The following is a 12,263-nucleotide window of genomic DNA, read 5'->3' as shown; positions in this document are numbered from 1 at the left end:
GTTCATTTTGTTTATGGGTTTTGTTTTTTCATTTCTATGGCGTTAATGTTTACTAAATCCTTTTTATTTTTCTCTTTTTTATATTGATATGAAGGAGTATTAATTTTCTTTGTGGATACCCTGTAATTTCTTAATTTTCACCCATTTAATGCAGTCTGTTTTATCTTGAAATCTACTTGACTTCCCTGACATTTGTATGTTCTGAATCTACACTATTCCCTCTTTTTGCTTTATAGTTGACTTCATTTTAAATTGATACCTTGGATTCCCTAATTTTGATCTTGTAGGTTTGTGATGCATTTTGAGTTATGGTCTTGGAGGAAATTAAAAGTACCATGGACTGCTAATCTGTGTTGGAAGAAGTATGGCCAGAATATTCCTTAGAAGCCAGGATGGTCAGACTTCATCTCTCATACTTTGAACATATTATCTGGAGAAGGACATCATGCTTGGTAAAGTGGAGGGTCAGTGAAAAAGAGAAAGACTCTCCCCCTCCCACCCACCCCCCGACGAGATGGATTGGTACAGTTGAAGCAGCAATGATCTCAAGTGTAGCAATGATTGTGAGGTTGGTGCAGGACTGGGTGGTGTTTCATTCTGTTGTGCATGAGGTCTCTATGAGCCCGTACCAATTCAACAGCACCTAAAAACAATATATCTTGATTGAGTTCTGGGTGGTGTTATCACATATGTTAATCTCAGGTTGTTGTCTGCTGTTGTTTATTCTTAATCCAAAGAATACCCTTTAGTATTTTTCATAAAATTTGTGTGATTATTACAGATTCCCGATTTTCTGTTTATCCGAAAGTGTCCTAATTTCACCATTGGATTTGAGGGATAGCTTTGTTGGGTACATGATTCTTGGTTGGAAATTTTTTCTTTCAGAGTTTTGCTTATGTTATCCCATTGCCTTCTTGCCTATAAGAGAAATCCAGTTTCTGCTGAGAGATCAGCGCTTAGTCTTTTTGGTTCTCCTTTGTGTTTGTTTTTCCCAAGCTGCTCTCAGGGTTACTGTCTTTGGTTTTGGACTTTGGGATTATGATATATCTTGGTGATTTTCTTTTGGGATCTATCCTGTTTGGAGTTCATTCAGCTTCTTGTATGCGTATCTTCTCATCTTTCATGATGTTAAGGAAGTTTTCATCCAATAACTCTTTGATCATTTTCTCTGTACTGTTTATTATCTCTTCCTGTTCTAGAATTCTGATCAGCCATAAAGTACTCCTCTTACTAGTATTGAGAGGTTTATCTTCAAGTTCACACATCTGAGCTCCCTTTGCTTCAGATATACTCCTTTGCTCTTTCAATGTATTATCCATTTCTGACATCTGAGTATTAATCTTCTGGACTTCTAATTGTCGGGTTTGTGGTTTTTCAAATTTGCATTAATTTTGTTTGTTTGGGTAGTGTTTTACTAAATTCTAAGTTTTTTTCTGTGTTCTTGCTTTCCTTGATTTTTCTGTGAATCATTTGAAGGCACCCAAAAGTCAATCTTTTAAATTATTTCTGGTAGTTCTCTTACCTTTTCTTCCTTAGAAACATTTTCTGATTGTGCATTTTGGTCATTGTTTTGAGCCATTCTTTCTTGTATCTTAATGTGAGCTAAAATTGTCTGTTGTCTCCAGGACATTGTGGTACTATTTGTATTTAGTTGATGATTGTATGTTTCTGTGTTCTTAGGCTCTCACAAAAAGTCTCCTGTGGGTGCAGTTATAAAATAGAAGGGTCAGACTGGTACTCATGTGCCATTCGTGCATCTCTGTCTCTCTCTTTCATAAAGTACATTTACTGAGTATTTATCAGGCACACCAGGCATAAACCAGGCAGGATGGGCCAGGTAAGAACTGGAAGAAATGTACACATCAATTTTAGCTCAAATTTTAACTACTGGAGAAGACAAAAGTTGTATAGTTTACATTTTTAAGTAACATTTTCACCTCTGTCAAAGAATAAGCTATAAATAGAATGCAATTAAAATTTTTTCAAAATTGTGCTTATCATCATAGGATTACCCTAAATGGGTTGGTAAAATGCCTATCCAGCAATGATTCTTACTATACATGTGTTTCACAGTCAAGATTGCTTGAGTAGGACAATTTCCTTGGACCCATTGTTGAGATATCCATGGCCGACGACAATATATATGTAGTTCCTCTAAAAAAATAGTAACTTTTGCTGTCTCCTGTCTAGTTAGAAAGAGGAGAAAACCCCCCACAGGCACACAGGAAAATAAAACAGAATAAGCAAACAAGTAACCAACAATGAAAAGAGAAAATAACAAAGGAGGAAAAATAAATTAAAACAGCAACCAGAAAAAAAAAGACATAATAACTAAAAAGAGAAAAAAGGTACAGGAACATGACACTATAGAAGAGAAAATGAAAGGAAAAAATTTAAAAAACAACAACAGGGAGAGTAAAGATGAACAGAGCGAGTAGAAAGTCATAAAGAAAGATCAAAAGGGGGGAAAAAGAAAAGGGAAAATGAGAAACAGAAGAAAAGGGAAAACAAAAGCAGTGATAGAGAAAAAGATAGAATAAACAAACAAAACCAACAAAATTCACAAAAGGAAACAATAAAAACACCAGTGCAGAGGAGAGGAGGGAACTGGGAATGGGGGTCTGGGAGGGGTCCTGCCATTCAAAGAGCTCACAAGGTGGTTTGGGGAGGGCTTTGACAGTGAAATCCTGGTCCAAGATGGAGTCCCTGTAGGCCTAGGTATTACCTCTGCTCATGGCACTCAGTCCAGCAGTTCACAGAGGCCCTTGATGGAATGGTTTCAGTGTCAGGACCATAGAGCAGCTAGGGGCAAAGTGGCTGATTATGAGGGTTTTTCTAGACTAATATCATTAATATCTCATGCAAGCAAAATTTTGCTAAAGATAATTCAAAAACAGCTGTAATCCATACATTGACAGAAAATTTCTAGAGGTTCAACTCAGATTCAGAAGAAGATGTGGAATGAGGGATATCATTGCTGACGTCAGATGTATCTTGGCTGAAAGCAGAGAATACCAGAAAGACAGCATTGTGGAGAATGAGTATTCTGGAATACTTCATTGTGCTCATGAGGAACCTGTACATAGCCCAAGAGGCAATTGTTCAAATTGAACAATGAAACACTGAATGGCTTAAAATTAGGAGAGCTGTGCACCAGAGTTGTATACTTATTCAGCTGTATGCTAAACAAATAATCTGAGAAGCTATATTTTATGAAGAAAAATTTGGCACCAGGATTGGTGGAAGACTCATTAACAACCTGCGATATGCAGATGATACAACCTTGCTTGCTGAACGTGAAGAGGACTTAAAATACTTACTAATGAAGATCAAAGACCACAACCTTTGATGAGGGTTGCACCTTAAGGTAAAGAAAAGAAAAATCCTCTCCACTGGACCAATAAACAACATCCATACAAATGGAGAAAGATTGAAGTTGTCAAAGACCTCATTTAGCCTGGATCAACCATCAACACCCATGGAAGCAGCAGTCAAGAAATCAAATGTTGTATTGCATTAGACATATCTGCTGCACAAGACCTCTTTAAGTGTTGAAGAGTAAAGATGTCAGTTTAAGGATTTAAGATGCACCTGACCCAAGCCATGGTATTTTCAATAGCCTTATAGTTTGTGAAAGTTGGACAGTGAATAAGGAAGACCATACAAGAATTGATGCATTTGAGTTGTGGTGTTGGAGGAGAATATTAAAAGTACCATGGACTGCCAGAAGAACAAACAGATCTGTGTTGAAAGAAGTACAGCCAGAGTGCTCCCTGTAAGCCAGGATGGCCAGAATTCATCCTCATAGTTCAGACATATTCTCAGGAGTGACCAGTACCTGAAGAAGGATGTCATGTTTGGTAAAATTGAGGGTCGGAGAAAACCAAGAAGAACCCCCAATGAGATGAATTGGCACAGTGGCAGCAACAGTGGGCTCAAATGTAGCAACGATTGTGAGGTTGGCCCAGGACCAGGCAATGTTTCATTCTGTTGTGCATAATGTCACTATGAGTTGGTACCAACTCGATGGCACCTAACAACAATGCTGGTCTGGTGGCTCTGTGGGTTCTGTAAATCTGGCATCAAACCTGCCTTAATCCACAAGGCTCCAAACTCCTTTAGACAGCACATGATCTGTGCTAGGAGTTCATGAGACGGAGTCGCCATAACTCTGGTTACCAGGGGAGCATGGGGAGAAAGGAATCACACCTTTATAGTCCTCTGTGTGAATCTGTTCTGCCAGGCCACATTCTCTCACATTTGCTCACAAAAGTTCAAGACCATAGTGCCATAGCTGTTCACTAATCTCCCTCTCTTACTATCTCTGCTCTTAGCTTCTCCTCCCAGCAAGCACTCAATCCATTTCTCTAACCTTTCCTGTGAATTTCAGGGTTCCAGGATTTTCATCTGTCTGTATTATTTGGTTATCTTTGTTGTTCTTTGTAGAGAGTCTGTGTAATGCATCTGCCTAGTCCTCAATCTTTTGGGAAGTCCTGAACAATCATTCTTTTTTAAAAAAAAAAAAAAAAAAAAAAAATTCTATTGTGAATTGAGTGACATGGGAGAACATGGGTTTTACACTCATCCTATTTTGTTTCATTGCAATGATTACAATCCCCTCCGTGCATCATCATTTAACAGTATTTGCTTCTATTGCCTCTAGGTTTTTTGTTTTGGGGATGTACACAAAAACACTCAGGAATATATAATAATTTAAACAACCAAAGGGCACATTCTGCAAACCTGCCTCCTGGCCTCTAGCACACAGCCTTTCTCTTTCCATGAATCTAGAGTCCTCAGCTGCTCTCTTTCTCCATGTCCTCATCGCTGGTGTTGCTGCTTCTCTGGATAGGGTCCCACATTCCTGTTGTGCTCTTCTCCCTTTACAGTCTTAGAGCCCTCTTTGAACAATCACTCTTGTAAAAGGCCATAGATCCCTTTGGGAAAGGGTAGAATAAAAGCTAACAACTGGCAGTATAATGGGGGTCCTTCCTCCAGGGGCCCAACCCTTCATTCATGTGGTTGGTGGTCTCTAACCTGGCTGAAGTCTGGAAATTGATTGAGAGGTTGTAACAATTCTGGTGATTCAAATTAGACTGTCATTCACTTGACTCCAGTTCTTCCTCTTGTACTGATCAAGTAAATTATTTAGTAGGTTTCCCATCTACTTCTCTCCTAGGGACACCCTGCCCAATTAACCAATGCCTGGTGTGGCACTGTGGGTTAATGCACCAGACTGCAAAGCCATTTGAACTGCAAGGTCGGCGGTTCAAGCTCACCAGCTGCTTCCTGGAAAACCCTATACAGGGTTGCTATGGATTGGAATCAACTCAACAGCACTTCACAACAACAACAAAGTCCACAGGCTATTCTGATTATTACTTTGACTTTGCTATCCATTATGGTAACTATGCCTACTTTGTCAATTAAGTGCTGCCACTTGACCCTTAGCACCAGTAGGTCCTATCAGCCCCTTGTTAGTTATGTGTCTTAATTCAATTAGGGCAGTTCCCACTGTCAAATCTGGCTACATAAAGTAGCAATCATAGCAGTCTTCAAGGAGGCTGGGAACCCTTCACAAATTTGTTCCTCACTGTTGTAGTGAAAGGTGTATTCTCTGGGCACTCCATGTGTGTGGGCTTATGGGTTTCTCCTGATAAATTTCAGCCTAACATGCCAATTTTCCAAAGCCTTTGGATACCTTCCTCTACAGAATACCGAGATAGGACTGGCACTTCACCTTGGGTTAAGTAGGCCATCACTTAATCCACATGCTGTAGTGAACCAACCAAATACCCTTTCTATCTCAGACTGAAACAGTGAATGAAAAGATCTGTGCTGAGTGGGCCCGTATCAATAAATTCAGACGGATACAACTTGCACCATTATCCCACAATCTAATAGCTCTTTTGATATATTCTCCAGATTTCTATTTGTACATAGTAGAAAAATCAAGTAATTTTTTTATAGTACAGTGTTATTCCTATGTCAAATTTGTCCTTCACCTTTTGATGCTTGCTAGGTCCATTAGTTTTAAGTGCTGTCAAGTAGGTTCAACTCATATTGACCCTGTATAAAGTTTCTGAGTAGCAGCTGGTGAGCTTGAACCACTGACCTTCTGAAACAGTCCTTCTACAGCACCACACCAGGACTCCAGTTACAGGTCTAGAAGCAATGATCTGTGATGTTACATTTAGTTGTTACATTTAGTAACATCTTGCAAGAAATGCTCCAGTGTCTTAGACATCATGTCAGCAGGCAATTTGGTTAATCTTATCAAATGTGGGCATAGGGGTTAATGGTTCTACTGATAATGAAACTAGACACAAAGATGGGGAGTAATCTTCAGATGGGAAGGATGGTGCCATTGGCAAAAGTGATTCAAGTTTCTAGATTCTGTCCCCAGCTTCCTGATTATCTGCCTGTATACCCACATCCCAAATTTTTAAGATCCCATTTTTTCCCTAATCCCCTCATTTTAACATCAGACACCATTCCAGGCTAGAAATTCATTCCTGGTATAATTGTGACTCTTATAATAAAATTCTGGTTTTCCAGTATCATCTCCCCTACCACAAGAAAGGGGCTCTAATAGCGTAGTGGTTACAAATTGGGCTGCTAACTTCTCAGGGTCAACAGTTCAAAACTACCAGCTGTTCTGCTGGAGAAAGATGAGGCTTTCTGTTCCCATAAAGATTTAGCCTCGGAAACCCTGTACACGGTCGCTATGAGTAGGAACTGACTCCACAGCACATAATCACAAATAACCTTTCAAGGCACAAATGGAAACTTGATTATCTTTTATATGGCACTTGAGCTGGGAACTCCTTAGCCCTGAGATTAGTTGCTTTAACATTCTTCCTTTGAGAAACCAACTAACTTTATATTCATTCTGACAAAATTACAGAAAGGGATCATATGACTACCTAGAGCCTCCCTGCTAATACCTGAGCTACTAGGTGAGATTTTGCGTATTAACATTGCCATGGGTTATCAGCACCTGCACCTTTTAACTAGCAGCAACATGGTGCCTTTAGGAGCCAGATCTCAGTATGGGGATTAACTCCAGCTCTCCTGCCAGACAGGTGAGAATCAAGACCCTAACTATCAAAATCACATTGCTTACTAGACTGGTTAAGCTTTTATGTTGAGGTATAACCCACACTGAAAATTTGTCTTTGATCTTCATTAAGTGCTTATATCTTCACTTTCAACAAGCAATGTTGTATCATTTGCATTGGAAAATTGTTATTCCAGATGCCAAATTAGAAAACTCATCCCATGATCTTCTCTAGAACCACTCTTGGTACACATGTCTTAAACTGGGTTCTGTAGAGAAGTAAAACCAAACATACAATTGTAATGGTGGGTGGCAAAAAGTTTGGGTCAGATGAACCAACAGGCAGACAGATGTGAAAGACAGGAAGGCTGCTGATGACACTCAGGATCAAAAGGTCATAAATGTAAGTCAGACTCAAGTGCAAAGAACCAGAGGTTGGAGGACCAGCCAGATGCAATATCCAGATCCAGCAGAAGAGCAAAGCTTTGACTAAATGTCTTAATTAGGATATAAGCTACATCCTAGAGAAAGCACCTTTTGATTGGCTGCTCATAGCCAATAATTAACTACATCATACATTGTATTAGATCTCATGGGAATAACTCCATCTCAACCACTGGGAATCCTGGCCCAATCAAACGGAAAGCCTTAATTACTGTTTGCTGGTTCAGAGATAAGGATTTTTATGTCAAGGTGTAACCCACACTGAAGATTGTCTAGGTTAAGTGCTATGTCTTCATTTTCAGCAAGTATGGTTGATGAAAAGTTAAGGAAAGTCTCCCTGCAATTCAGATGTTGTCACTCTAGTCTTCTTGAGTGACATTTTTATCTCACAATGCTTCCAGGTGACATTTGAGTCAAATCTTGGGGAGAAATGACCTCTAATGGTGGTTTTTTGGCAAAGCTTTTATGTATGACCATTTAAACAGTATTGGGGAAACACGCTGTTATGAGCCAAACTGGACAGCACCTAACAAGTTAGTGTTTCAGAATTTAAAGCCAAATGATGCTTAAAACACTGTGTCCAAATACTTAACCCAAACAATAATAGACACAATTATTTCGTTTTATTTCATAACCATAAACATAACCCTGCAATCCAGCTAGACTTGGAGAATAAGGAAAATATGGAACCCATAGAACTGGAGTGAGAGTAAAGATTAAAGAATATTGCCAGCACACTGGGGGGAGAAGGGTGGTCCCCAAGCTACACAAGGAATGGTCTTGTGGTTAAGATAAAACACAAAATACAGATCAAACTTTCTAGAGTTGCCCACAGTCAGCAATGGTGATTTTCTTGCTGGTCTTGCCATTCCGGGACCCAAAACGCTCCATGGCTTCCACAATGTTCATCCCTTCTTTCACCTTGCCGAAGACCACATGTTTGCCATCCAACCTGGAGACAGAACTATTGTTATTACCACTGAACAGACAGTTTGCATTTTGTAGGGTTCCCACATATGAACATTGCAACCTATCATTCCATTTTAGAAGAGATTTTTTTTTAAGGGAGGTGGGGGTAGGGTGGGAGGCCAAACACGAAATTTTCCTGATAAAACTAGATAGACAAAAAGATGGTGTAAAAAAACTGTGGCTGGGAAACAAACACCCTTACCATTCAGTCTTAGCAGTGCAGATAAAAAACTGGGAACCATTTGTATTGGGTCCAGCGTTTGCCATGGACAGGATGCCAGGGCCCGTATGCGTCAGGATGAAGTTCTCATCGTCAAATTTCTCCCCATAGATGGACTTGCCACCAGTCCCATTATGGCGTGTGAAGTCCCCACCCTGCAAAGAAAAAAGATGCACTAGGGAATACAGAAAGTGCCTCGCCATAAGGTTCATGCGTTCAAACCACAGGAGAGTAACAAACAGCTCCAATAGGTACATTCTGGAAAAACTTGGCCCAATCCACGTAAAAAGCAACAATTTCATACCTGGCACATAAACCCAGGAATAATCCTGTGAAAGCAGGAACCTTTGTAACCGAATCCCTTCTCCCCAGTGCTCAGAGCGCGGAAGTTCTCTGTTGGGCGAGAAAGCAATAATCAACGCACAAACACAAACACACACCCCAGTGAAACTTGTTAAAGAAAACGAGGCACCACCAACCTGCCGTCTTGGGAACTTTATCTGCAAACAGCTGTTAAGAAAAAAAACACAGTTGACTCGCCTCTGCTCGCAGTCCCCGCCGCCCTTCGAATCCCAGCTTAAACCTGAGAGCCGGCCGCGGGCCCCGGACGAGCCGGCGGGCGCTCCTCGGCGGCGGCTGCCATCAGAACCGGCCCTTCCCAGCGCCGGGACCCAACCGACAGCTCCCGCGTCCCCGACACGCGCTCAGGGCGCTCTCCGACGAGCCACGCGCTCGCTTCCGGGCCCGCGGCCTAGCGCCTGGGCGGCCGCCCCGAAAACGCGACCAACACGTGCGGCGGCGGGTGTGCCCGCGGCTCCGGAAGGTCGCGCGCTGCCGATGGGGGAGGCGACGGCAGCCCGCCGGCGCCCCCGGAGCCTTTGTCTGCCCGCCGCCCGAGCCTTCTCCCTGCGTCTCGCCCGCCTTCCAAAATGGCCCCTTGTCAGGAAATGGCGCCGCGGCCACCCCCGCCCGCGCTCCCGGGTCGGCCCTTCCCCGGCCGGGACCGCAGGCTCAGCCCGGCCTCCGCCGCCATCTCCCCGCCTTGGGGCCCCAGCGCAGTCGTCACCTCGAAGCAGACGCGGCCCAAGGGTTCGCCGTCGGCGGCGATGTCGAAGAACACAGTGGGGTTGACCATGGCTGAACCCAACAGCAACAGATTCGAACACGAGCTCGGGCGACGGCGTCTGCAAAGCTGCAAGAGCGTGGCCGCACCGCCCCTTTTATAGCAGCTCTTGGATCCCACCCACCGGCTGGTCGCGCGCCCCGGCCTTCTCCAATCGCGACTGCGTCTCGTTCGGATTGATGGCTCTGCGGAGATCTCGGCGCCGGCGTGCATGGAAAGGGCGGGACGCAGGCGCGTGATGGACGGAAGGCAGGTTCCCGCCCGTGTGGCGCGTCGCTGTGGCTGCGGCAACTAGGCTGCTGGGGACCTTGCGGGAAGGACTGGGAGGGTTGCCCGGTAAGAGCGCGGAGACCTAGGCCCCGGCGCAATAGCGCGGGCTCGCAGCTCACACTGCCCCGGCCATGAGGGCTCGTCTCCCCATTGCACGGAGCGAACAACTGAGGCGAGCGTAGGCCTCAAGGTCGCGCGGCCCGTCAAGGTCAAGCACACGCCCCATCCTAGGAGATGGGGTCCCCGCTCGTCCCCGCCCCGCCCCGTCCGCCTGGAGAAATCCGGGTTCCTGTCCACATGTCGGCTCCAGGGCGCAGGCAGGGCCGAGGAGGGCACGGATACAGCGAGAGGAAACAACGTTGGCACAGGTCCTAGACCGAAACACCACAGCGCAACCGTGAAACCCTCCCCAGGTCCTGGCCTGTCCCAGCAGCACCTTCCTTGTCTGCCGGGGCCCCTCCCAAACCACTAAAGATTAAATAAACCCAGAGCCCAGCCCGTTCCCTGATCTGTGATACAGACAGTGTGCACAATTTAATATGAAAAAATAGTAGCAAACGTCTGCTTGATGTCCGAAAGGAAGATATTAAACCCAGAGCCGGCCCGTTCCCCGACCTGTGATACAGTGTGCACACTTTAATATGAAAAAAATGATAACAAACCTCTGCTTGATGCTCTCCGAAAGGAAGATATTAAACCCAGAGCCTGGCCTGTGATACAGACAGTGCACACTTTTAATATGAAAAAATAATAAACCTCTGCCTCATGTCCTCCGAAAGAAAGGTGTTAAACCCAGAGCCCTGCCCTTTCCCGGCCTTGAGGATAGAATTGTGCCCAGACTTCCAGTGAAAAACAGCAGTTTAAAAGTGACTTCCCTTGGGCAAAAATAGGAATAATTTTATTGCTGTTGTTGTTAAGAGCTATAGAATCGATTTCCACTAACAGTGACCCTGTCTGTATAGGGTTTCCCAGGAGCGGTTGGTGAATTTGAACCGCCTATTTAATGGTTCAAACTGCTAGAAATGAATCCAGATGTCGCATAAAAGACACTCGGTGAGACTAAATTACCTTGGCAAAGTAAAATTTACTCTTGCAAGAGGGGGCGTGCACATAGCCGTACATACACGAACAGACCAGCGAGCACACCGAGTGGGCCGTCCACTAGGGTTTTTAATCCCTGACGGGAGTATCAAAGCTGTGTCTCACCCTATTGGCTAGGATTTTGACCGCACAATCTATTCCCTTACTCGGTTGGCTAGTTCAAATTTTTAAGGCGCACATTGCTACTTTAGGAAAAGAAGAAGAGAGCAATTATAGTCTTAGCTCCAGGAAGTAGTTTACTGAAAAAGAAAGTGATCATAAATTCCTTACTCCAGGAAATAGTTTAAAGAAAAAGAAGGTGATCATAAATTCTTTACTCACTTCAGGAAGTAACCAAAGAAAAAGAGAGATCATACAGTCTTTACTTAAAGAAATACAAAAAAAGTTACCCGAATACAATAAACAGGATTATAATATTTTTTTCCCCAAAATTCCCCCCCTTTTTTTTTAGGAAGTAAAAGGAAAAAAAGTCACATGAGTACAATAAACAGGATTATATATATATATATTTTTTTTCTTTTTAGACTTCTTCATTCTTCAAATTTTGCAAGGAGATGTTGACTTTGGTGTTCATATGTTTCTAGGTGAAAAAGGTTATTTTCGTATGGGGGTGGGGGTTTGGATAGGGCTGTTTCTATGAGTTTTAGAACTAATTCTCTTATACAGGGTATGATACAGCATCCCATTAGTGTTAATATGCCAAATATGATAATTAGAGAGGTGAAAACGGAAGTCATAAGCCCTTTCTATTTCTCGAATCATTGTTCTATGATATTAGAAAAGGGGTCATCTATGCCTGAATTTTCAGCAAGTTCATTAGCTAAGGTGGTCAGCCCTTGTAATGCTTTGGTAATGGTACCATCAGGACGAAAGTACAACATTGGAGTTCGATCATGACACATACTCCTCTTTTTTCTGCTAATGTCATATCTAGGCTAATTTGTTTTCCTAGGCCATTTTACTAGTAGGTCCTAATTGTTCTGCTATTCCCTTTATAGCATCTCTGGTATAATTTACAAATCTTTGTTGATTATAATAGATGTAGTTAATCCAGTCTATATTTTTGTTAATGGTTG

At 42.9% G+C, this 12,263-nt stretch overlaps 1 protein-coding gene across 1 annotated transcript; it reads right to left on the bottom strand.

Moving 5' to 3' along the window:
• Window positions 1-8,323: 8,323 nt before the first annotated feature.
• Window positions 8,324-9,837, bottom strand: LOC102830635 (peptidyl-prolyl cis-trans isomerase A-like). Its single transcript, XM_006832100.1, has 5 exons — window positions 9,760-9,837; window positions 9,173-9,203; window positions 8,998-9,086; window positions 8,676-8,848; window positions 8,324-8,456 (listed from the first exon to the last, which is right to left on the bottom strand). Exons 1-5 carry the CDS (start codon window positions 9,826-9,828, stop codon window positions 8,324-8,326), a joined length of 495 nt encoding a protein of 164 aa, XP_006832163.1. The 5' UTR covers window positions 9,829-9,837.
• Window positions 9,838-12,263: the final 2,426 nt, after the last annotated feature.

Source organism: Chrysochloris asiatica, unplaced genomic scaffold (genome assembly GCF_000296735.1).
Source record: "Chrysochloris asiatica unplaced genomic scaffold, ChrAsi1.0 scaffold00006, whole genome shotgun sequence".
Lineage (NCBI taxonomy): Eukaryota > Metazoa > Chordata > Mammalia > Afrosoricida > Chrysochloridae > Chrysochloris > Chrysochloris asiatica.
Note: the sequence above shows the minus strand (reverse complement) of the source record. Positions and strands in the feature narration are given on the sequence as shown.

Bases quoted from the DNA above. Each gene is read 5' to 3' on its own strand.
- LOC102830635 (XM_006832100.1), bottom strand. From the start codon at position 9,828: ATGGTCAACCCCACTGTGTTCTTCGACATCGCCGCCGACGGCGAACCC. The intron at 9,087-9,172 runs GTTGGTGGTGCC...CTCGCCCAACAG, and splicing joins TAAAGTTCCCAAGACGGCAG to AGAACTTCCGCGCTCTGAGC. The intron at 8,457-8,675 runs GTAAGGGTGTTT...TTCTGTCTCCAG, and splicing joins TGCACTGCTAAGACTGAATG to GTTGGATGGCAAACATGTGG.